Raw genomic sequence first — 26,277 nt, forward strand, 5'->3', positions numbered from 1 at the left:
AAACTACATGAGTCTTTCGGAGTGATGGAAGTGTTTGGTCACTGATTGTGGTGATGGTTTCCTGAGTGAAATCATCTACAAAAATTCATTAAGTTGGACACATTTTAAACATACAGTTTAATGCATATAAAGTATACTTATTTTTTAAAAATAAACATAAGTAACTTAGAAGTAAAATGTTTGCTGAGTGCCACAATGGAGGAAAATAACAAATGCTGCAAACTTGACCATGACCCAGTGTTAAAGGAACCTGCTACCCCTCTTTAAAGAACCACACATAAGAAATAAATAAGATAGAAAATGCATAGAAGGAAGTGATTGTTGATTCATGAATTTAAAAGATTTATGTTCTTTACAAAATAAGAAAACAGGTACTAGAATCAATCTGCCTGAATCTGAATTCCAGCTTTGCCACTAACTGATTCTGAAACCTAGAGAAAACCTTGAAAGTTTACCGTCTCTACGTGTTACTCTCCTCTGCTGTAAAAAATGGGGATAACAGTACTACCTACCTTATAAGATGGTGAGGATGATAGATATAAAAACATGCTTGTGACATGGTAAGCACTGATTAAAAACGAGCTATTATTAATCCTGTGGTTTGAAAGGACTAAAGAGTATTCATTCTAATCGATACAATCTAATAATTATAATATCTAGTTTTGGGTTGGTTCCTATATTAACAGTTCCTTATCACAGGGTGAGAGACGCACCATCAAATACTTACATTTGAGAATGAAACCACCAGAGATAAGAATCAGAGCCAGGAAAAAACATTTTGGGGACGGTCCTAAGATGGCAGAGGAAAAGGACGGGAGACCACTTTCTACCCCATAAATTCATCAAAAGAACATCTGAAGACTGAGCAAATTCCACAAAACTTCTGAATGCTGGCAGAGGACATCAGGCACCCAGAAAGGCAGCCCATTTTCTTCAAAAGGAGATGACATGCTTAACGGCAACTCCCAGCAGAGAAGCAGCCCAGATGCTCACATAGGCCACTAGCAAGCAGGGGCTGGAGAAAGAGGCCCAGGCTGCATTGCTTAGGGTAAGGACCAGGCCTACATGCCCCGAGGGCAATCTGACTGAACTAACTTGAGATAGCTTCCCAGACTGTGGGATAGCTATCCCGAGAAAAGCCCTAACCAAAGACATTGCCAGGCCCACTCACAGAACAAAGGACTGAGCAGTTAGCCAGCTGTGGACCAGCCCGCCCCCGCCAGAAACAGGCAGATGAGGGCAGCCAGAGCCAGAAGGGGGCAATCGCGACCCCAGAGAGGCATCCTGTATTAAACTGCATCAGCCTTCCTTGCTAACCAAGACTTCTTGGGATTCTGGATGGTCGACATCCACTGGGAGGGTCACAACCAGAGATCAGCTCCCCAGAAGAGACACACAGCTCACCTGAGAAGGCGCGCCCCTTGTACACCCAGAAAACAGAGGGTCTGGGATGGGGGAGGTTTTAAAACGCAGCCTCAAACAGGGGGGGCAACTGTGCTCGCCAAACACCTGGTCACCTGAGCTGCTCCAAGCTGGGAAGGGCAGAAAACGCAGGCCAAACCAAGTCTGCGCCTTTGTGGAGTATCCAAGAACCTGAACCTGAGCGGCTTAGACCTGGGAAGTGCATGCAACCCAGGGCCCACCACAGACAGTTCCCAGCAGAGCAACTGAGCCTGAGCATGTAGACTAGGAAAGCACACACGCCATGAGCAGGGGCAAACCCAGTGTGGCGGGACACTGCGAGCACTCCCCACACATGCCAGCGATATTTGTTTGCAGTTTTCCTCCCTCGCCATAGCACGAATGAACAAGCGAGCCTAAAAAAGTGACCACCACCACCGCCTTGTGTCAGGGCAGAAATTAGACACTGAAGAGACCAGCAAACAGAAGAAGCTAAAATAAACAGAGGGAACTGCTTTGGAAGTGACAGGTGCAATAGATTAAAACCCTGTAGTTAGCATCGACTGCATAGGAAGGGGCCTACAGATCTTCAGAAGTATAAGCCAGATCAAGGAACCATCTGAAAATGAACTGACCCCACAATGTCCACAACAGCTCCAGAGAAAGTCCTAGATACATTTTTTTACTATTAGCATTTTTTAAATTTTCATAAATTTTTTAAATTTTTAAGTCCTCTATTACTCCTATAATTTTCATTTTTATAACCATTACCTATTTTAAAAAAGACCCTATTTTTAAATCAAACATATATATATATTTTATAATTTGTGTGACTTTTTTTTGTTTTCCTAATATTGTATTTTTGAGAATCTAACCTTTAGATTTTTCATCTTTGCTTTTAGGTATTTGTTATCAATTTTGTACCTTTAAGAACCCAATCTTCAGTACCCATATTTACTTGGGAGCAAGATTACTGGCCTGCTTGCTGTCTCCCCCTTTTGACTCTCCTTTTTCTCCACTAGATCGCCTCTATCTCCTCCCTCCCCCTTCTCTTCTCTACCCAGCTGTGTGTTCTCAGCTGTGGAGAACACTTAGGGAACAGATTACTGGCTGGATCTGTCTCTTTCCTTTTGATTCCCCATTTTATCTTTCTGGCCACTTCTGTCTCCTTCCTCTCTCTTCTCTTCTCTGTGTGACTCCATGAACATCTCTGAGGGATCCAGATTGCGGAGATCACATAGGGAGGTGATTACAGGCTAGCTTGCACTCTTCCTTATGATTCCCCCTCTTCTCCTCCTGGTCACCTCTATCTCCCTCCTCCCTTTTCTCTTCTCCATGTAACTCTGTGTACCTCTCTGAGTGTCGCACACTGTGGAGAAACTATTCATCATTAACCTAGATGTTTTATCATTGGTGCTGTATAGATGGAGAAGTCTGGAGGCTACTGTAAGAATAAGACTGAAAACCAGAGGCAAGAGACTTAAGTCTAAATCCTGAGAACACCAGAGAACTCCTGACTCCAGGGAATATTAATCAATAAGAGCTCATCAAAAACCTCCATACCTACACTGAAACCAAGCACCACCCAAGGACCAACAAGTTCCAGAACAAGACATACCACACAAATCCTCAAGCAATACAGGAACATAGCCCTGAGCTTCAATACACAGGCTGCCCAAAGTCGCACCAAACCAACTAACATCTCAAAACTCACTCCTGGCGCTTCATTGCACTCCAGAGAGAAGAAATACAGCTCCACCCACCAGAACACTGACAAAAGCTTCCCTAACCAAGAAACCTTGACAAGCAACCCGTCCAACCCCACCCACAGAGAGGAACTTCTAAATAAAGAGGAACCACAAACTGCCAGAATACAGAAAGGCCACTCCAAACACAGCAATATAAACAAGATGGAAAGGCAGAGAAATACCCAACAGGTAAAGGAACAGGATAAAAGCCCACCAAACCAAACAAAAGAGGAGGAGATAGGGAATCTACCTGATAAAGAATTCAGAATAATGATAGTGAAAATGATCCAAAATATTGAAAACAAAATGGAGTTTCAGATAAATAGCCTGGAGACAAGGATTGAGAAGATGCAAGAAATGTTTAACAAGGACCTGGAAGAAATAAAAAAAAGAGTCAATATATAATTAATAATGCAATAAATGAGATCAGAAAAGCTTTGGAGGGAACCAACAGTAGAATAAGGGAGGCAGAAGGTAGGATTAGTGAGGTAGAAAATAGAATGTTAGAAATAAATGAAACAGAGAGGAAAAAAGAAAAAAGAATTAAAAGACATGAGGACAACCTCAGAGACCTCTGGGACAATGATAAATGCTCCAACATATGAATCATAGAAGTCCCAGAAAAAGAAGAAAAACAGAAAGACCATGAGAAAATACTTGAGGAGAGAATAGTTGAACACTTCCCTAAAATGGGGACGGAAATAGTCACCCAAGTCCAAGAAACCCAGAGAGTCCCAAACAGGATAAACCCAAGGCAAAACACCCCAAGACACATATTAATCAAATTAACAAGGATCAAACACAAAGAATAAATATTAAAAGCAGGAAGGGAAAAACAACAAATAACACACAAGGCGATTCCCATAAGGATAACAGCTGATCTTTCAATAGAAACTCTCCAGACCAGGAGGGAATGGCAGGACATACTTAAAGTGATGGAAGAAAATAACCTACAGCCCAGATTACTGCACCCAGCAAGGATCTCATTCAGATATGAAGGAGAATTCAAAAGCTTTACAGACAAGCAAAAACTGAGAGAATTCAGCACCACCAAACTAGCTCTTCAACAAATGCTAAAGGATTTTCTCTAGACACAAAACACAGAAAGGGTCTATAAACTCGAACCCAAAACAACAAAGTAAATGGCAATGGGATCATACTTATGAATAATTGCCTTAAATGGAAATGGGTTGAAAGCCCCAACAACAACAACAACAAAAAAGACTGGCTGAATGGATACAAAAAGAAGACCCTATATATATTGTCTACAAAGAGACCCACCTCGAAACAAGGGAAACATACAGACTGAAAGTGAAGGGCTGGAAAAAGATACTCCATGCAAATAGAGACCAAAAGAAAGCAGGAGTAGCAATACTCATATCAGATAAAATAGACTTTAAACAAAGGCTGTGAAAAGAGACAAAGAAGGACACTACATAATGATCAGAGGATCAATCCGAGAAGAAGATGTAACAATTATAAATACATATGCACCCAACATAGGAGCACCACAATATGTAAGACAAATGCTAACAAGTATAAAAGGGGAAATTAACAGTAACACAATAATAGTGGGAGACTTTAATACCCCACTCACACCTATGGATAGATCAACTAAACAGAAAACTAACAAGGAAACACAAACTTTAAATGATACAATAGACCAGTTAGACCTAACTGATATCTATAGAACATTTTACCCCAAAATAGTGAATTCCACCTTTTTCTCAAGTGCACATGGGACCTTCTCCAGGATAGATCAAATCCTGGGCCATAAATATAGCCTTGGTAAATTTAAAAAAACTGAAATCATTCCAAGCATCTTTTCTGACCACAATGCAGTAAGATTAGATACCAGTTAAGGAGAAAACCTATTAAAAATTCCAACACATGGAGGCTGAACAACATGCTGCTGAATAACCAACAAATCACAGAAGAAATAAAAAAATAAATGCACAGAAATGAATGAAAATGAAAACACAGCAACCCAAAACCTATGGGACACTGTGAAAGCAGGGCTAAGGGGAAGGTTCACACAATACAGGCTTACTTCAAGAAACAAGAGAAAACTCAAATAAATAATCTAACTCTACACCTAAAGCAACTAGAAAAGGAAGAAATGAAGAACCCCAGGTTTAGTAGAAGGAAAGAAATCTTAAAAATTAGGGCAGAAATAAATGCAAAAGAAACAAAAGAGACCATAGCAAAAATCAACAAAACCAAAAGTTGGTTCTTTGAGAAGATAAATAAAATTGACAAACCATTAGCCAGACTCATCAAGAAACAAAGGGAGAAGAATCAAATCAACAAAATTAGAAATGAAAATGGAGAGATCCAAACAGACAACACAGAAATACAAAGGATCATAAAAGACTACTATTAGCAACTATATGCCAATAAAATGGACAACTTGGAAGAAATGGACAAATTCTTAGAAAAGTACAACCTTCCAAAACTGAACCAGAAAGAATAGAAAATCTTAAAGACCCATAACAAGCCCAGAAATTGAAACTATAATCAGAAATCTTCCAGCAAACAAAAGCCCAGGACCAGATGGCTTCACAGCTGAATTCTACCAAAAATCTTGAGAAGAGCTAACACCCATCCTGCTCAAATTCTTCCAGAAAATTGCAGAGGAAGGTAAACTTCCAAACTCATTCTATGAGGCCACCATCACTCTAATACCAAAACCAAAGATGCCACAAAAAAAAGAAAATGAAAAGGGAACCCATTTACACTGTTGGTGGGAATGCAAGCTAGTACAGCCACTATGGACAACAGTGTGGAGATTCCTTAAAAAACTGGAAAAAAAAAAAAAAAAAACCAACTGGAAATAGAAGTGCCACATGACCCAGAAATCCCATTGCTGCGTATACACACCAAGGAAACCAGAACTGAAAGAGACACGTGTACCCCAATGTTCATCGCAACACTGTTTATAATAGCTAGGACATGGAAGCAACCCTGATGTCCATCGGCAGACAAATGGAAAGAAAGCTGTGGTACATATACACAATGGGATATTACTCAGCCATTAAAAAGAATGTATTTGAATCAGTTCTAATGAGGTGGATGAAACTGGAGCCTGCTATACAGAGTGAAGTCAGTCAGAAAGAAAAACACCAATACAGTATATTAACACATATATATGGAATTTAGAAAGATGGTAATGATGACCCTATATGTGAGACAGCAAAAGAGACACAGATGTAAAGAATAGACTTTTGGACTCTGTGGGAGAAGGCAAGGGTGGGATGATTTGAGAGAATAGCATTGAAATATGTATATTACCATATGTGAAACAGATTGCCAGTCCAAGCTCGATGCATGAGACAGGGTACTCAGGGATGGAGCACTGGGATGACCCTGAGGGATAGGATGGGGAGGGAGGTGGGAGGGGGGTTCAGGATGGGGGACACATGTACACCCATGGCTGATTCATGTGAATGTATGGCAAAAACCACTACAATATTGTAAAGTAATTAGCCTCCAATTAAAATTAATTAATTTAAAAAAAATAAATAAATAGGCACAAATATTAATGATTAAAAAAAAAAAGAAAATGACAGACAAATATAACTGATGAACATAGATGCAAAAATCCTTAACAAAATTCTAGCAAACAGAATCCAACAACATATTAAAAAGATCATACATCGTGACCAAGTGGGCTTTATCCCAAGGATTCAAGGATTCTTCAATATCTACAAATCAATCAATGTAATACACCACATTAACAAATTGAAAGATAAAAACCATATTATTATCTCAATAGATAAAGAGAAACCATTTGACAAAATTCAACATCCATTTATGATAAAAACCCTCCAGAAAGCAGGAATAGAAGGAACATACCTCAACATAATAAAAGCTATATATGACAAACCCACAGCAAACAGTATCCTCAATGGTGAAAAATTGAAAGCATTTCCCCTTAAGTCAGGAACAAGACAAGGGTGCCTACTCTCACCACTACTATTCAACATAGTTTTTGAAGTTTTGGCCAAAGCAATCAGAGCAGAATCAGAAATAAAAGGAATCCAGGTTGGAAAAGAAGAAGTAAAACTCTCACTGTTTGCAGATGACATGATCCTCTACATAGAAAACCCTAAAGATTCCACCAAAAATTACTAGACCTAATTAATGAATATAGTAAAGTTGCAGGATATAAAATCAATACACAGAAATCCCTTGCATTCCTATACACTAACAATGAGAAAACAGAAAGAGAAATTAAGGAAACAATTCCATTTACCATTGCAACGAAAAGAATAAAATACTTAGAACTATATCTACCTAAAGAAACAAAAGACCTATATATAGAAAACTATAAATGCTGGTTAAATAAATCAAAGAGGACACAAATAGATGGAGAAATATACCGTGTTCATGGATCAGAAGAATCAATATGGTGAAAATGAGTATAGTACCCCAAAGCAATCTATAGATTCAAGGCAATCCCTAAGAAGCTACCAGCGGTACTTTTCATCAAACTAGAACAAATAATTTCACAGTTTGTATGGAAATACAAAAAAACCTCGAATAGCCAATGCAATCTTGAGAAAGAAGAATGGAACTGGACGAATCAGTCTGCCTGACTTCAGGCTCTACTACAAAGCTACAGTCACCAAGACAGTATGGTACTGGCACAAAGACAGAAATATGGATCAATGGAACAAAATAGAAAGCCCAGAGATAAACCCATGCACGAATGGACACCTTATATTTGACAAAGGGGGCAAGAATACAATGGAGAAAAGACAATCTCTTTAACAAGTGGTGCTGGGGAAACTGGTGAAGCACTTGTAAGAGAATGAAATTATAACACTTTTTAACATCATACACAAAAATAAACTCAAAATGGATTAAAGATCTAAATGTAAGACCAGAAACTATAAAAGTCCTAGAGGAGAACATAGGAAAAACACTCTCCAACATAAATCACAGCAGGATCCTCTATGACTCACCTCCCAGAGTACTAGTATAAAGGCAAAAATAAACAAATGGGACCTAATTAAACTTAAAAGCTTTTGCACAACAAAGGAAACTATAAGCAAGGTGAAAAGACAGTCTTCAGAATGGGAGAAATAATAGCAAATTAAGCAACTGACAAAGAATTAATTTCAAATATACACAAGCAACTCCTGCAGCTCAATTCCAAAAAAATAAACGACCCAATCAAAAAATGGGCCAAAGACCTAAACAGATATTTCTCTAAAAAAGACATACAGATAGCTAACAAACATGAAAATATGCTCAACATCACTAATTATCAGAGAAATGCAAATCAAAACCACAATGAGGTACCATCTCAAGCCAGTCAGAATGGCTGCTATCCAAAAGTCTACAAGCAATAAATGCTGGAGAAGGTGTGCAGAAAAGGGAACCCTCTTACGCTGTTGGTGGGAATGCAAACTAGTACAGTCATTATGGAGAACACTGTGGAGATTCCTTTAAAAATTGGAACTAGAATTACCATATGACCAGCAATCCCACTGCTGGGCATACACACCGAAGAAACCAGAATGAAAGAGACACGTGTACCCCAATGTTCATCGCAGCACTGTTTATAATAGCCAGGACATGGAAGCAACCTAGATATACTAAATAAGCAGACAAATGGATAAGAAAGCTGTGGTACATATACACAATGGAATATTTCTTAGCCACTAAAAAGAATACATTTGAATAAGTTCTAATGAGGTGGCTGAAACTGGAGCCCATTATACAGAGTGAACTAAGCCAGAAAGAAAAACACCAGTACAGTATACTAACGCATATATATGGAATTTAGAAAGATGGTAACAAAAACCCTATATGCGAGACAGCAAAAGAGACACAGATGTATAGAACAGTCTTTTGGACACTGTGGGAGAGGGCAAGGGTGGGATGATTTAGGAGAATGGCATTGAAACATGTATATTATCATATGTGAAACGAATTGCCAGTCCAGGTTCGATGCATGAGACAGGGTGCTTGGGGCTGGTGCACTGGGATGACCCAGAGGGATGGGATGGGGAGGAAGGTGGGAGGGGGGTTCAGGATGGGGAACACATGTACACCCATGGCAGATTCATGTCAATATATGGCAAAACTACTAAAATATTGTAAAGTAATTAGCCTCCAATTAAAATAAATAAATTTATATTAAAAAAAAAAAAAAAGCATCCAGCCCTCACGGACCACTTTGGTGTGAGTAGCTTTGAATGTCCCCCAAACTACTCAAGCATGAGTTATTTCAGGGTTTACTAAAAGTGAAATTAATCTCCAGTCTTTTAACTGCTCATGTAGAAATGCTTCTAAATGATTAAAATTATCCTTACATTTAGCCTTTGTCTAATACTTCTGGGAAAACCAAAATTTAATTGAGTTGTGAGAAAGAAATATAACACAGGTATTGATTCAATATGAAAAAGACCTTTTATCCCTCCAAAACAATTTTAAAAATCAAAGTGGTTTGAGGACAGTTTAGCATTTTGTAGAAACTGGTAACACTCTCAAACAATACTATTATATTTGCAAACTCTATTTTCTAAAACACAAAGCTTGTTTTGCTACTCCCTCCCTCTCTTTTTTCCTTGCATTTATTTCTGCCCTGCCTCATTCTAAAATTCAGAGCCTGCCAGTTATCAACATAAGCACCTAGAATTGTGGCACTGATATAGCAAAATATCATAAATTATATGGCTATTGATTTTCTTCGCCTGGTGTATTCATGGTCTACTCAATACCATTGCTTCTTCAAACTGCTCAAATACCATCCTCCTCCCAAAGAAAGCAAAATGCCTTGTATTTCAGAACCCTGAGAAACCAAATTTGTCTATAATGGCAAAATCACACTCACCTCCATTTTCTATTGGGTAAATAAAAATCTGTACACAATATGAATTGAAACCTTTGGGACCCTGAGCACTATCACATTTGGATTTTAAAGAAAGAAAAATGGACAATCATGAAATGCTTGCATGTTACATTCTTTAAGTCCCAGACTACATGTCCTGATTCTAAGTTGAATTCAGATATTCTTGACAGCCTTGGTAACTGAGGTAGAAGTGTTTGTTTTTTTTTTTCTATCTTCCCAATGAGAATTCATGATGGAAAGATTCATGAGATCTAAACAGAATGTACAATTCTAAGAAGTATGTTTAATCTTTTGAAGAGACCTCTGCAATGATCAGAAGGTTGGAGCCAATTTAGTATAAAAAATTAGAACTCTGTGACAGAGGTTGACTTTACACAGTTGAGCTAGCAACACTCTACCCAGTGTCCCTGACTCATAGCAATGCCATGGGAAACTGACTGGAAAATTATGCAGCTGATTGAACGGACTCTGACACGGTATCTGGTCACTGTCTTCTACAGTCAAGGGATAACACCTTAGAATCTGGATCCAGGACTTAGTGATAGTCATCAATAATGTAGACATTGTCTTCTGCTTGGATAGGCTTCAGAGCTGCATTTTTCAAAGCTCCAATGTGAGAATCTTTCAATGGAATCACGCTGTAAAAGAATAACATGAGTAAGAGAAAAGAAGATCACTTCTTAAGTATGAGCAGCATATTTGTTTATTTTCATTCAAGCCTGGGTATGTGCATTTCTCAGAGCCCCATTCAAACATCCTATGAAATGAATAGAAGTTCCAGAATTATGAATATGAAGTTACAGGAAATAATTTTTTATAAGGAGGTAGAAAGTCACACCTTTTGGTTTCAAAAAACTCACACTGGTCTCTTTCAAGACACTCGTGCAATAGAACACAAAAATTTATAATCCAAGAAGACAAATACCACACATCAAATTGAAGTACTAAACCAGGATGCACAGTCTCAAAGATGGGCAGGAAATGGTTTGGCTGGTGTTTTTCTAGCTGAGGAATGTGACCCTGTAGCAAATATTATTTAGTGGTATGTATCCTGTATTTAAGATAAATACATATAAGTATACAAAATATCAGAGCATATCAGATGTAGTAAAATAGTATTGCTTCACCTAAGTGTGTTCTAGATCACAGGGTCAAAACTCACAGCCTGCCTTAACAGTCAAAATTAGAAAGCCCTGGGTTAGGTGAGTTTTATAACATGAAGACTCACACATCAAGTGTACACAAAGGTCATTTGTGGAGTTTTGATATCAATGCTTTTTTAGAAGTTGCCTGTAGTCACTATTTTTATTACCTAAGCCTGTCCAGAAATGATATGAAATGCACTGAATCTTCACTCAGCTCCGATCTTTAAACAGATTAGTCATACATGTGTGGAAACAGGTTAGGTGTCAGCAGCTCAAAATGAGTCAACCTGATATAGCTGCCCGAAAAATAACATCATGAAAAAATACACCTTTTTGCTTCGGTTTTGTTTTCTTTTCTATATTATACAGCATCTTCTACAATAAATATTTTCTTTTCTAATTAGATTATTAAAAACTGAAACTTTAAAGAAGCAAACATTGAAAGAACAAAAATGAACTAAAAGTATGTTATCATTCATGCTTTTCTGTTTGTAGGGTGTGCTTATGTTTTTTCCACTCTTGGAAGCCGACAGCCAAAAACTCCTAAAAGTCTGGTTTTGGACTCTAAGAGACCTGCTGTGTGATGTGACCTTGGATGCCACTAAACATCTGTAAAACTGTTTTTTAATTTGTAAACTGAGAATAATACTACTGCCTGTGCCACAGGTTTATTACTGTGAAGGGCATGTCTGCAATATAAAATCCAGTGTCTATGGAACACTTGCTATTGCTGGTGATTATTCAAGGCGTATTTTGTGTACTGCCTCATGTGATTAGGGCCTCCCTGATGGCTCAGACGGTAAAGCGTCTGTCTGTAATGCTGGAGACCTGGGTTCGATCCGTGGGTCAGGAAGATCCCCTGAAGAAGGAATTGGCAACTCACTCCAGTACTCTTGCCTGGAAAATTCCATGAACAGAGGAGCCTGGTAGGCTACAATTCATGGGGTCGCAAAGAGTTGGACATGACTGAGCGATTTTACTTACTTACTTGCTTCATGTGATTAACTCAGATGTAGGAAAGATTGGGTACAAACATTCAATGAAAGAGAACTAAGAATAATGGATGGCAGTTAAAGAGGGACGAATTCAGAATCAAAGAAAGACTTAGCTTAAGGCCCAAGATGGACCAGATGAAGCAGTTTATATGGTTGGAAGTAGGTAGTGGTTTCCTATCTTTACAGATGTTTGGGGAAATGACTGCAGGGATGCTTACAAAGAAGATTTAATTTTTTATTGCGTGAAGGGGTAAATTTGCAAAAACTGTAAATTGAAATGCCTGTGAGGCCAGACAGCTAACGTAAATGAACAGAGCAGGCTGGTTACAGAACAATAGGGGAGGTGGGAACTGTGGGGAGCTGGAGGGATGTCCCTACCTCCTGCCTTCACAGGTCTTCAGCCTGGAGGTGTCTTCCTCCAGATTTTTGCAGAGCTGCCTTCTGCTTCTTTGGAGCTCACTCACATAGCCTACTGCCCTGCTCCTGTATTCCCCATGGTATTTCTCTGGAAGTTCTATAAGGCCCTGCTTATTCATTTATATGTTTCCTGTCTGTTCTGCTCATCTTTTCTGAATATAATAGATTCAATAGACATGCAATAAACGAAGCACTGAACTAAACAACCCATTCAAATGATCCCTGAAACAATACCTGAAATTTAGTTCACGTGCTCTAAGAGATAAGGTTTGAGGTGTTATTTCTGTAGTAGTTATGACACAATTCCAGGGAAATATAGAGATGCTTGGAGAAGGAAATGGCAACCCTGGAACCCTGTCTCCTTGCCTGGAGAATCCCAGGGACAGAGGAGCCTGGTGGGCTGCCGTCTACGGGGTCGCACAGAGTCAGACACAACTGAAGCAACTTAGCAGCAGCAGCAGAAGCAGCAGCACCATAGAGATGCTAAAATCATCACTGGAAGGTTGAACAACAATGGAGGTGCTCTATATACTAGATTTTTCAGGATCCAGAGTATAAAATGGAGAACTTGGAAGGAAAAGAGGAGAGGGACAGAGAAATTTTCTGTATGTTTACTAGAGTAAGAACATCAAAAGACATTACTAGCACAAACCATTTCAAACTTACCGTAGTAGCTCCACTTTGCTACCCAGGCAAAAATACCCTAAATTGAGGGGGAAATGAAGAGAAAATTAAACATGCAAGCCAAAGAGTTCATGAATTTTTTTTCAAACCAATATATTATTATGATTATTACTTTAATATGAGCAAGATCAGTGCAGCTCTCAGAGTCTAAAAAAAATGTCATTTACAAGAAAGAAAATTTTTAAAAAGAAAGAGAAAAAAATCAATCTGGACCCTAACCTGATAATTCCAGGTAACTTCTCTTGAATCTCCAGGAGCCAAGTAAGCCCCTTGGTATAAAGTATCTTGTGATTCGTAGGTTTAGTGTATTGACCTACATGCCCTAGCTTACATTATGCCATTATATTTCACCGAAAAAACCCCTGAATATTGCACTTCTCTCATAGATGATAGGTTTTACACACACATACACACACAACTAGTGAAAGGAGACCAGGAGGTGTTGGATGACTGTCATCTGAAACCCTTTGTTCTTCTCCTAGCACTGAAATCATGTACCCTTCTAAATGTCTCTTGTGCTTCTTTTATTAAGTGGGTGTTATAAAACCATCAACAGTTTTAACCCATAGGGTTAAAAATTTGTTATTGATGGAATTGGAAAAGAACAAAATGGGAGGGAACAAATTTTGTATTATTACAGTGGTTTTTGACTTCCAAAATCAGCTTTACACAACCAGTGCTTATTTCTCCATATTTAATTTCTCCTATGAATAATTTAAATATCATGTTTATGGAACAGTAAATTTCAGATAAATAAAAAATAAGGAAAGAACAAGGTAAGAACCAAGGAAGTTACATGAAACTGATATCACATGGAATGTACAGCTACATGCATTTGGCTCAAGAATACTCCTGTGGGCTCAAGAATATTCCTCAATATTTCAGTCCTGAGGTGACTTACTTCTCCTAATCCAGAAAACCACAAACATGAGCAATAATGCCAAAACAGTAACAGAGATTCCAATGTAGACTCCCTTGTTGGTGTTCATCCATGTTTCTTGTGCCAGCGCTGCAGGCTACAGAAACATCAGCAGATCAAACACAAAACAGAAAAATTAAACAATCTTGTTAGAGTTATAGGCAGAAAACATTTCAGAAAATAATATACCCAGACACATTATTGTTTATTGGCCCCTGGCTAGTTCTGGATCATGAGGGGTAAAGGTACAGATGATGTAAAGTTGTAGCCTTATGATGAAATTCTAAGACAATGCAAAATTCAAACTGTATTTGGGGGTGGTGGAAATGTTTACATCTTACTTGCGGTGGTATTTAGAGAAGGGTACAGATTTGTTAAACTCAAACCGTATGCTTCAAATGAGTGTGCTTTATTATTATAGTTTATACATATTGTAAAAATAATAAGCTCCTTTCATAAATAATCCTCTTATGATGCTAATAAAAAACAATTTTGGTCCCTATATAAGTTGCCATGGTGGTGCTATTTGAATGTGTTCAGTTCCTGAAACTGGCCATTAATTAAAACACTTTTTTGAACTAGAATTCAAGATTCTGTGTCTTTGTAAATGGGCATGAAAGTAGCTGCTCAGATTCATGGCTCTGCTTAACAATTAAAATGCTGTGCAACTGGGAAAAAAATTCCTAGTGTGAGGGATCATCACGTCCTAGAGTAAACCCAAAACTTACCAGGCCATCATGCCTACCTCCTTTACATAGCTTAATTCTAATTCTAAAGATGTCCCACCAGGTAGGTATTTGAACAGAAAGGAAGTGGAAAATCAGAGAAAAAGATTAAGTCTCAAGTCTCCTCCTGCATAAGAGTTTAATCTCTGGAGTCAGAATCCCAGATTAACTTTTATTTAGTTGCTCTGTGACCCTAGCAAGTTATTTAGCCTCTCCAAACCTCTTTTTCTGTCAAATACAGAATAAATAGGGTTTTGGGAAAGGTACTTTAGGTACCTCGTGATAAACACTATGAGGAATACAGAGGAGGGTGGCCTAGCCTCTGAGCTGTCCTTGCCTAAATGGAAAACAGTCAGTGCCTTGGGAGGGAAAAGCTGTGTTATCACCTTCCTTGTGGGAGGTAAAGCAGTTAGAAAGAACACAGGGTTACAGGAAGCAGTCTTTGCTTGCTTTTTAAAAAATATTATGTTGCATAAAAACTGGAAATTATTTTAGAGTATGTAGCTCAGGATAAAGAAAGAAAAACAAAAATCAACCATAATTTCAACATCCAGAAATAGTTACTATTACCATTTTTCATTACATACACTTCTAGAATTTTATCTTTCTAGTACTTTTCTTAACAGACACAGTTACCGTATTCAATGTATACTACAGTGTAACATCATTTATTTTGTATCTATAACCTATATATACTAAATATATATATATTTTTTTTTCCACTTTTGGCAATGCTACATGGCATGTGGGATCTTAGTTCCCTGATCAGCCATCGAACCTGTACTTACTTCATTGGAGGCATGGACTCTTAATCATTGGACTGTCAGGGAAGTCCCAATGCTATTTGAAAACTTAGTTTTTTCATTTAACAATTGACACTGTCTTCTCATGGCAGTAAGTACACTGCAGTGACAACATTGCTAATGGCAATAAATGGGCATGCTTAACTGATAAGTAATTAATCTCCTATTATGGAATGTTTAGGTTGTTTGTCACATTTTCATGATAATAAACAGCAGCAATGTATATCTTATTTTATACATCTTTATGTATATGTTCATTCTCTCCTTAAGATGCAGCTCAAGAAGTTGACCTACTGCGTGGAAATATATGCTGCTTGGTTTCAAGATACCTGGGAGACACCTTGATATCTTCACGGTAAAGACACAAAAAGCCCACGATTGGGCCACCACCTATTGTGAACTTGCTTCTATCTTGCTTATATTATATAGAAGAGATTAATTGCTACTAAATATACCTGTCCTGCAGATAACTGAGGTCAGAAACAATCTTATCATTCAGAGTGTTTGTTTCTTTTTTTTAAACTAGCATAAGTCTGACTGACAGGACATTTACATGGTGGCAGTTCTGCTATTTAACAAGCACAAACAAATTCAGCCCATATCCATCAGATCAATCAGTACCCATATCATCAGAGTGATTAATCTTTCATATCATTCCTATGTGGTAGTGTTCTCTTTGTCACTAAGTTATGCAATATAAGGCCATTTGATGTCACATTAACCCCACTTTGCTTGAACTTGAATTTCTCTTACAATGTCCATGCTGCAACTTCTCACCACTTGCAATCAAGATTACTCTCATACCTGAATCTGTTCAAGTTTTTTGCTTCTAAGAGTTATTTGCACAAAGTGAAAGGAAAGTTGTTTCACCCAAGGGAGCCAAAAGTAAAACTCTCATTAATAAATTCTTCTAACTTACACACAAAGATGAGGTTTTGATGAACATCATGAGACTATAGTCCCTTGGATTTTTCCCAAGCTAATTGCGGGAAAAGTGTTAGAACAAATTATAGAATCACAAAGTTGTTGAAGACCTTAGGACCTTAATATGTCATCATATGGGTAGGATTTTATATAGAAAGACTCAGCAGTGGCCTCAAATTTTCTCTATAGGAGGAAAAATGGGTTGGAAAAGGATATTAGGAGGCCTATGTTTAAGGAATCACACTTTCATTGACATATTTTTGGTGGGGATGGCCCCAATGCCACTACATCAATTCAAGGCATATCATTTCTCTAACAATGATCTAAGTCTTTCCTGGTGTGTAATGTTAATTCAGTCTTGTGGACACTCCTGAGTTTTCCAAATATTCTGTCATATTGAGTGTGGCACTTTCACAGCATCATCTTTCAGGATTTGAAATAGCTGACTGGAAAAGGTCAGTTTTCATTCCAATCCCTAAGAAAGGCAATGCCAAAGAATGTTCAAACTACCGTATATTGCACTCATCTCACACACTAGTAAAGTAATACTCAAAATTCTCCAAGCCAGGCTTCAGCAATACGTAAACCATGAACTTCCAGATGTTCAAGCTGGTTTTAGAAAAGGCAGAGGAACCAGAGATCAAATTGCGAACATCCGCTGGATCATCAAAAAAGCAAGAGAGTTCCAGAAAAACATCTATTTCTGCTTTATTGACTATGCCAAAGCCTTTGAATGTGTAGATCACAATAAACTGTGGAAAATTCTTTAAGAGATGGGAATACCAGACCACCTGACCTGCTTCTTGAGAAAACTATATGCAGGTCAGGAAGCAACAGTTAGAGCTGGACACGGAACAACAGACTGGTTCCAAATAGAGAAAGGAGTATGTCAAGGCTGTTTATTATCACCCTGCTTATTTAACTTATATGCAGACTACATCATGAGAAACACTGGGCTGGAATAAGCACAAGCTGGAATCAAGATTGCTGGGAGACATATCAATAACCTCAGATATGCAGATGACACCACCCTTATGGCAGAAAGTGAAGAGGAACTAAAAAGCGTCTTAATGAAGGTGAAAGAGGAGAGTGAAAAAGTTGGCTTAAAGCTCAACATTCAGAAAACTAAGATCATGGCATCTGGTCCCATCACTTCATGGGAAATAGTTGGGGAAACAGTGGGAACAGTGTCAGACTTTATTTGGGGGGGCTCCAAAATCACTGCAGATGGTGATTGCAGCTGTGAAATTAAAAGACGCTTAGTCCTTGGAAGGAAAGTTATGACCAACGTAGATAGCATATTAAAAAGCAGAGACATTACTTTGCCAACAAAGGTCCGTCTAGTCAAGGCTATGGTTTTTCCAGTGGTCAGGTATGGATGTGAGAGTTGGACTGTGAAGAAAGCTGAGCGCCAAAAAATTGATGCTTTTGAACTGTGGTGTTGGAGAAGACTCTTGAGAGTCCCTTGGACTGCAAGGAGATTCAACCAGTCCATCCTAAAGAGATCAGTCTTGGGTTTTCATTGGAAGGATGATGTTGAAGCTGAAACTCCAGTACTTTGGCCACCTCATGTGAAGAGTTGACTCATTCGAAAAGACCCTGATGCTGGGAGGAATTGGGGGCAGGAGGAGAAGGGGCCGACAGAAGATGAGATGGCTGGATGGCATCACCGACTCGATGGACATGAGTTTGAGTAAACTCTGGGAGTTGGTGATGGACAGGGAAGCCTGGCGTGCTGCGATTCATGGGGTCGAAAAGAGTCGGACAACTGAGTGACTGAACTGAACTGAACTGAATGTTGATTCACTATGCCTGAAATAATTCACTCCTCTTTTCTTATTTTCTTGTCAGGAGAAACTCTGTTGTGGGTGTATATGTGTGTGTAGAGTAAAATATCACTTTTCAGGTATTTCTAACAAACTAGTGCATCTATATAGAGTTTTAAAATTAATTAAAGTATCCCTATTGAAGAGTCAAATTATTTTCTTCCTTTATTTTTTAAATTAGAAAAAATCAATCTGTGGACTAATCTGACAATAATAATCTCTAAATGTAACTTTATTCCAGAAGAGACATATAAGTGAATCAGGCTAATAAAATAGGAAGGAATATACTTACAGGTTGATTGTTATGCCAATGGGGATCTGGAGACTGTGTTACAGTGCCATTTCCATCTGCTCAACATGAAAGAAAATTAAAAAGAATTACAAAAAGATATTGAACTTCCCTGCAAGTACCAAATATTTTCACACTGTCTTCTGGGAACGAAGGGAAAGTTGAATAATCATATGGCCTAATGCTGTAGGCATCCCAAGACTAAAACCAAGTTACTAACATTTATTAATTTAAGTAGTAAGGATGTGCTTCTTAACCATTTTGTCATGGACACTTTGAAAATGAACCCTTTTTTTTCTCCCTGTGGGAAAAAAAAATGCATGCTCACAGAAAGTTTACTGAAATTTTAGACAAGTCAGAGTAACCCATTCTCAGAACTAGGTTAAAAATTACCAATTACAGATAAATAATCAATATTTTCATGGCAGCTCAGAAACTTCCAGTGAGTGCTCAGAGGTCATTACACATCCAAAGAGCAGAACCACTCTGTTCAAAATGAACATTACATTGGTTTTACACTCAAAATGTGAGTGAAATGCACTAAGATACCTCAAACAGGTGGCATCCAACTCCTACATTATATGCCTGTGTGCCCAGACACTGATCCAAATCTGCTTTAGAAAATATGTTACATCACTTCCAACACCAGTATACCTAAAATCCCAATATAAAAGGATATTATTTCTTCAAGTTTTGAATGTCCAAATTTTAATAGTGTTTTGAAATATCTCTTTTGTCACACAGAACATATACTGTTGGCCCTTCTAAGCAATTATAGGTCTAATACAGAATTCTCTCTTTACTGAGTATCTATTATATACAAGCACTTTACATCCCTATACCAATTTTCTTAATCCAAAATTTTAGATGAGGTGCTGAAATGGTTGAAGTTTCCAACTCTACTAAAAGACAATAGCCTCAGCTCATAACCACCACACTCATTATATTCCCATTCAATGAAAATACTGCAGGTCTCAGAGATTCCCATACTACTGACAGAGCTATAATACCATCATTTTCTAATGGTAGTGAAAATGAACTAACCACATCCCCCTAAGTTCTCAAAATTTACATTACTGTATCTACAATTGAAACATTCCAACACTACTTCTTTAAGAGATAAAGACAGTACCTACAGTCTAGTCTGTGGGTATGATTTATGTTATAACCTTAAATCCTTAAGCTATAGAATGAGTGATGTTGTAAAAAAAAATAGCAAGGACTTGAGTCAGATAAAACTTGACTTCAGTACTGACATGTCACTTACCAATGTGACCTTGATCAATATCCTTTACATACACATTATATATATATGTCACATTAGATGATGCATGTAAGGTGCTTAACACCATGTTAAACAAATATCAGGTATCACAATTATGTTTTTATATAACAGTAGGAGCAATGGGGAAGGGACACCATTCAATGGATTTTCCAAATATCATGTCCTTCATTCCTTACAAACATGTAGTGAGGAATGAAACAACTTGTCCATGGGCATGCAGCTTGAAACTGCCCATGGGCGGATAGTTGAATTGGAAGCTGTTTGTCTCCAAAGTAGAACTAAATGTCCTCGTCAGTCTAACAATAGCAAGAAATAAACCTGCCTGAGATAATTAAATAAGATACTATACAACAATTTGCTGGCACATGCATCTGAAAAGGTAGCTGCAGGCCATATGAAACCAAAACTCCTTCTGGACTAACATTCTTTGCTTTGTGAGGCTTTAACCCACTGAACTACCACTTGGACACTGTGAGGATTTGGCTGAAGGGCCTCAGTGATGCTGCCAGGACAGTAGCAGTCACAGAAGTCGTGGGGACACAGCTGCTCCAATGTCTGTTTCATGCTGGCAAGTCTACCTTGACCAGATTTTAGTGACATATTTTAGAGAACAATTTCCCATTTCCTACTTTGTTCTTCCTCTTAGCCTAAAAGAGTGGGGTACGGTTGCTCCACCTGCTCTAACATGTATTTTTATCTGCTTTCTCTTTGTTTTTGTGCCCAGAAACAGTTCACACCAAGGATTCCACTTTCAAAATCAAATGTCACTATTAGCTAATCCCAATTAAATCGGTCCCTCTCTGAGTCCTGCTGCATGTCCATTTTCAATTAAGAGCTTCCTTGACTGATTTGCAAAGATGGCCACCCTGGGTGTTTGCTACAGATTAGCAACTCCTGAGCATGATAAATCATACCCACAGGTCTTACAAAGTCTGACCTTGTTTGGATGTTTCACAGGCACATGGACAAATAAGCCAGTTCTGCATTACAAAGGGGTCACATGTGGTGCTCTCTAAATTTGCCACCATGGGTAACAGAGTTAGCTCAGAAAGATGACAATTCAATATCATCTTTCTCCATTGTAGGAAAAACAGACTAATCTTACATTTCAAAAGAATATGGACTTTCCAAAACAAGGGAGAACTGGGAGACTTTCGGAGTGGACTAGCACAATCCTAGTGGGACCTGCCTCTTTGGTTCTGGTGTCCATGTCTTCAACCCAACGCAAAGTGTCCATGTGAAATGAAAGCTTGACACAGCAGCAGGGGAGCCTCCTGGCTCTGTGTAGTTTCTGGGGCTTAGAGGAAACATAAACACATGACCAGTTTGGTCTGGACTAGTTAGGATTTAATTGTTTTAAGGCTCTGTCCAGGGAAGTATGCCTAGAAATAAGTTTAAAGGCAAGGCTGATTCATTTTATTAGAAAAATGTGGATATGCATGTAGATGGTCCCAAATCATACAAGCTGCCTATGTCACTCAAATGTACATATTTCCAGACATTCTAAGTAACAGTCATAATGGCCACTCTATCACTTACCCTGTAACTGTGTCCCAAGATCTTTATCTCAAATAATGCTTGTAAGAATAAGTGATATTCCATCCATTTTCCAAAGGATAAAACCAGATTCAAAGAGGGCAATAAGATATTTGTTTAAGTTGCATAGCTGAGTGGAATAGTCATATGGCATTGACGTCACGCTTCTCTTATTTCAGAATATGTGCTCTTAACAATGTGCTAATACTTATCAAAATTTGAAAGCTCCCAGGTGTTCAGGAAAGAAACTGAAGTTACCTGTTGAACAAGAGTGCCATGGTGAGCTGGTTATGTTTGTTTCATACACGGTAGTAGGCTGGGTTTCTGCTGTCTGAGTTGGAGAAGATAAAGAAGCTATAGGAATGACAAGAATGGAAAAATAGTGTTCAATTGGTGGAGGAAAACTTACACCCCCAGCAGAAATAACAAACAGAACTAAATCAGAAATTACCCTTTGACTCTTTCTTAGAAATATATTAATAGATGCCCTTAACGTATGACCCTGCTATGTAGGCATTTCATTATCATGAATAAATCTGATCTAGATAATGAACTGAGAGCTTAACAACAGAATTAATTATTTCACTTCTTATACTTCTTTTGTTGTTCAGTTGTTAAGTCATGTCCGACTCTGCAACCCCATGACTGTAGCATGCCATGCTTCCCTGTCCTTCTCTGTCTCCTGGAGTTTGCTCAAACTCATGTCCATTGAGTCAGTGATACTGTCTAACCATCTCATTCTCTGCCACCCTCTTCTCCTTTTGCCTTCAAACTTTCCCAGCATCAGGATCTTTTCCAATGAGTCAGCTGTTCACATAAGGTGGCCAAAGTATTGGAGCTTCAACTTTAGCATCAGTCCTGGGGTTGTCATAAGAATTAAGGGGCTTAATACTTATAAAGCAGTTAGCATGTTTCCTGACATTGGAAACAGAGTAAACATTAACTTCACTGAAATCTTATCCTCAAGTGTTGGGTTAGGCTTCAAAATGGATTAAATGTTTTCTATTCAGAGCTCCTTGTAAGACAGAATCTGATTCACTTGGCCCTGTTCTGGCACCCTTATTTTTTCCTCATAATTCTATGTTAAACTGGGCTGAATGCACCATCCTTTGTAGATGTCCATGACCAGTGGTCTGGCTTTTTTTTTTTGCTATTAATGATTCCTTTGAGAATCTAATAAAACCCACAGATCCCTCTCACTCTGAAAATGCTTAAAGATACAAAAGATGAATATAAGAGGGTACAAGTGGTTCACAGATTCTGTGAAGCCAGGTTTGGAAACCTGTTAAGAATCCTTACCCTAGATTGTACATCTGCCTTAACATAGTGCCCTGGATGTAGTATATCCTCTCCTTTAAAAACTCTTGCACTTAGAAGTACTTTTGCTTACCTGGCTGGAGGTCCCTTGTGGGTGCTGGCACTGGAAGAGAAGTAGAGGACCTCGTTGTCACTGGAGCAGTGGTGACCGTCAGGTTTGGAGTGGTGGTGTTGATTGTTGATGGCATAGCAATGGTGGTGGTTGTTGGAGCAGTGGTGACCACTGTGGTTGGAGTAGTGGTGGTGCTGGTTGTTGAAGTTGTGGTGGTTGTTGTTTGGGGGGTAGTAGTGGTGGTTGTTGGAATAGTGGTAGTCGTTCTTGGAGTAGTAGTGATGGTTGTCTTTCTTGTAGTGGTGGTTGTTCTTGGAGTAGTGGTGGTGGTTGTGGTGGTTCTTGGAGTAGTAGTGGTGGTTGTTGTTGTAGTAGTAGTAGTGGTGGTGGTGGTGGTTGTTGTAGGTGGAGCTAGAAATCAACATGAAAGCAAGGATTCATCAAGCAGCATGAAACAAGAGACTAGTGCTGGGCCTGTGCACCAACACAACCAAGGAGACTGTCCCCAGGTAGAACTCAGCACTTATCTCCCATGAACTCCAAGTTCTAGTCATTGGTCAACTAGAACCTGTGACTGAGGAGGGAGTTTAGACATGGTCACAACAAGGCAACAGCTGCACTTAAAGGATGATATTGCGGGAGTGTTGATATTAAAAAATGACACATGGGATTTGTGTTGAAGCACTTTGTAAAGACCAGTCATACATATCAGATTTACATATCTTCATAAACATCTGTAAGGGAGAGAAAAAGTGTCTAGAGCATGAAGCTATCTTTGTCCACTCAGCAGTACATGACTAGAACCCAATAGTAGTTCTCAAGGACCAGAATATTGACCAAGTAAATAGTATTTGCTTCTGTCAGTTCTAAGGGTACCCCCCCAACATATCTGCATCCTAAATGTGGATTAATCCACATCATTAACATACGCTGGATAACACAGATGCCATTTGTCACCTGGGAAGCCCTGAAAAGAGTCATAGATAGTATATACATGAATGGATGGGGCTGTGTTCTAATAAAACTTTATTTATTAAAAAAAAAGTGTTGGTGAGCTTATTTTATAATCTGATCTGGTCCTATGACTACTGTTTGCTGACCTGGGTCTAATAGTGTAGTTAAAGATTTTGAAGAACAGTGCAGTCTCCATCCTCTCCCTTCATTTTGAAATGAAAGCAAAAAAAAAAAAAGAAGAAGCAAGAAAAAAACCTGATCAAAGGAGTATAACAAGGAGGAAATTTAATCAGTTTGTTTCACTAACGTGTCTTGCTCAGGAGTAAATATTTCCTAAGCAAGAAGGTAGGAAACTAAGGCTAGGAAAAGCTGCTGAGGAAGAGCACTAGGAGAGGTTGAAAGTAAGCGCACTCTGTGAAAAGTGCAAGAAAACTTAAGTAAAGTATTGGGTTGGAGGCAGAAAGTCATTTTGGCTCAGTTATGAACCCGTTTCCCACTGGACACAGCGGTAAATTTGCAAATATTCATCTATTAAAGAATTTATAAGCACTATAAATGTCCCCTATTAATTTCTTTCTTCTGCCAGACCATTCATATAATTTCACAACTCCAAAAATAATCTCTTCTCCACACACAGCTTTCTGCCACATTTGTATAGTCCCAGATTCTTTTGGCTGTCTTAAATTGACTCTAAGATGTTTCCCCAGAGTCAGCTATTTTCTGCATCAGAATTGACCTTCTTTTACTTGCCTTCATCAAATAACCTAAGTGTCCTTGATGAAGTTAGGAAAAATTATGAAGTTGAAATATCAATTTCATTTAGATTAAAAAAGAGAACTAGCTTATAAAGGCTCTGAGTATTGAGTTCTGTTTTCATTAGAAACTTTAGTGGGAGAATACTTACTATAAAAGAGCACCAGAAACCAGGAAATCCTTAGAACCTGCTCCTTTCACCAAGTGGTAAGAAAAATTAAAATGTCTACATCAACATAGAAAAACATAAACTTCCCAGATTTTGCATTTCACAAAATTCTTAAAAGCCAAAAGTGAACAGCTCATGAGATGAAAATATTCTCATATGGCAATAGGGCGATTTTAATTTTTAAACAAGCCATTTAGTGATATGATGTGAGTGAAAGTGAAAGTCACACAGTTGGGTGCAACTCTTTGTGACTCCATGAACTATACAGTTCATGGGATTCTCCAGGCCATAATACTGCAGTGGGTAGCCATTCCCTTCTCTAGCAGATCTTCCCAACTCAGGGATCGAAGCCAGGTCTCCTGCTTTGCAGGCTGATTCTTAACCAGCTTAGCCATGATATGGTGTGAATTCTGCTTCAAAAAATCCAAGGGCAGAGGCAGGGGATGAAACTATACAGGCTCTTTCAATGTATATGCCACAAAATCGCATTGACAATTGTCAAAACCAAATGATACATCTATTTGACAGGACCTTATGTTACCTGTTTTGTATGTGTGAAACTCTCTCTGAGTCTTAAACTCTTAACAAAGAATATTTGAAAAATCTCTGAAGAAATGACCTCAGAGAAAAGGTCAGATTTTCAAGAAGAAGAAATTCAGCTCCATAAAAATACTCACTATATCTCAGTGTGGAACAGTGAATGCTTTTTCATGAACCAACTACTATTCCTGAAGCACTGCTCAGGAGACAGTTTGCTGACTGGGAAGATCCTCTAGCCTATGGTCTTGAATCAAGGTTACTCAACACTTCACTCTATACAAATACAAGATAGTCTTAACACTTCACTCTACACAAATACAAGATATTCAGTTGAAGAGTTATTAGAAAACAATATCATAGGGAACTTTTCTTTCCCTACTAAAGGGAAAGAAAGTTAATATCAGACAGAAAAACTCTTATTTCTGGGAACCCACAGGAAGTGATCAAAGAAGTAGGAAGATAAGCTCACCTGGATTTACCCTCAACTCTAGGGTGGTTTTTATGTCATTGAACCACCCTCTCACCTCAATTCGGCAACAATACAAGCCACTGTCAGACAGGGCAGCATTGTTTATGGTCAAAGACACATCTCTTCCACCAATATGTCCATTTAGCTGGTAACGTCCATCCCTCCGGTAGGTGACTCTGTAACCATCAGTCCAGATGATGTTAGTTCCGCAATTAAGCCAAGGACATGCCCCTCGGCCCCAGCACATGCTTGTGACTTCACCATTATAGTAGCAGGGTAGAGTGACAGACTGACCCGCCACTCCAGTCACTCGGTGGTAAGAGGTTACACCATCTGTAAATAAAGAGATACCAGAGCATGCGGTCTCAAAATTTTAACTTTAATTTTATTTTCATTTTGTTCTTTATATAGTTTATGTGGTTTGAAATTATCTAACCATATCTTGAGTTTTTGAATTTAATATA

General features: G+C 38.5%; 1 protein-coding gene across 1 annotated transcript; it reads right to left on the reverse strand.

The window, feature by feature from the left end:
* Positions 1–10,411: 10,411 nt before the first annotated feature.
* LOC122700811 (hepatitis A virus cellular receptor 1-like) lies at positions 10,412–25,912 on the reverse strand. Its single transcript, XM_043913853.1, has 6 exons — positions 25,869–25,912; positions 22,950–23,269; positions 21,818–21,913; positions 18,742–18,797; positions 13,235–13,271; positions 10,412–10,649 (listed from the first exon to the last, which is right to left on the reverse strand). Exons 1-6 carry the CDS (start codon positions 25,910–25,912, stop codon positions 10,645–10,647), a joined length of 558 nt encoding a protein of 185 aa, XP_043769788.1. The 3' UTR covers positions 10,412–10,644.
* Positions 25,913–26,277: the final 365 nt, after the last annotated feature.

Source organism: Cervus elaphus, chromosome 9 (assembly GCF_910594005.1).
Source record: "Cervus elaphus chromosome 9, mCerEla1.1, whole genome shotgun sequence".
NCBI lineage: Eukaryota > Metazoa > Chordata > Mammalia > Artiodactyla > Cervidae > Cervus > Cervus elaphus.

What these genes read in the sequence shown, in the direction of transcription:
- LOC122700811 (XM_043913853.1), bottom strand. Translation starts at nt 25,912, where the DNA reads ATGCTGCCCTGTCTGACAGTGGCTTGTATTGTTGCCGAATTGAG. An exon ending in ATGGCACTCTTGTTCAACAG is followed by an intron (nt 18,798 to 21,817) that starts GTAACTTCAGTT and finishes CATGTTGAGCAG; the next exon opens with ATGGAAATGGCACTGTAACA. An exon ending in ATTGGCATAACAATCAACCT is followed by an intron (nt 13,272 to 18,741) that starts GTAAGTATATTC and finishes CCCTCAATTTAG; the next exon opens with GGTATTTTTGCCTGGGTAGC.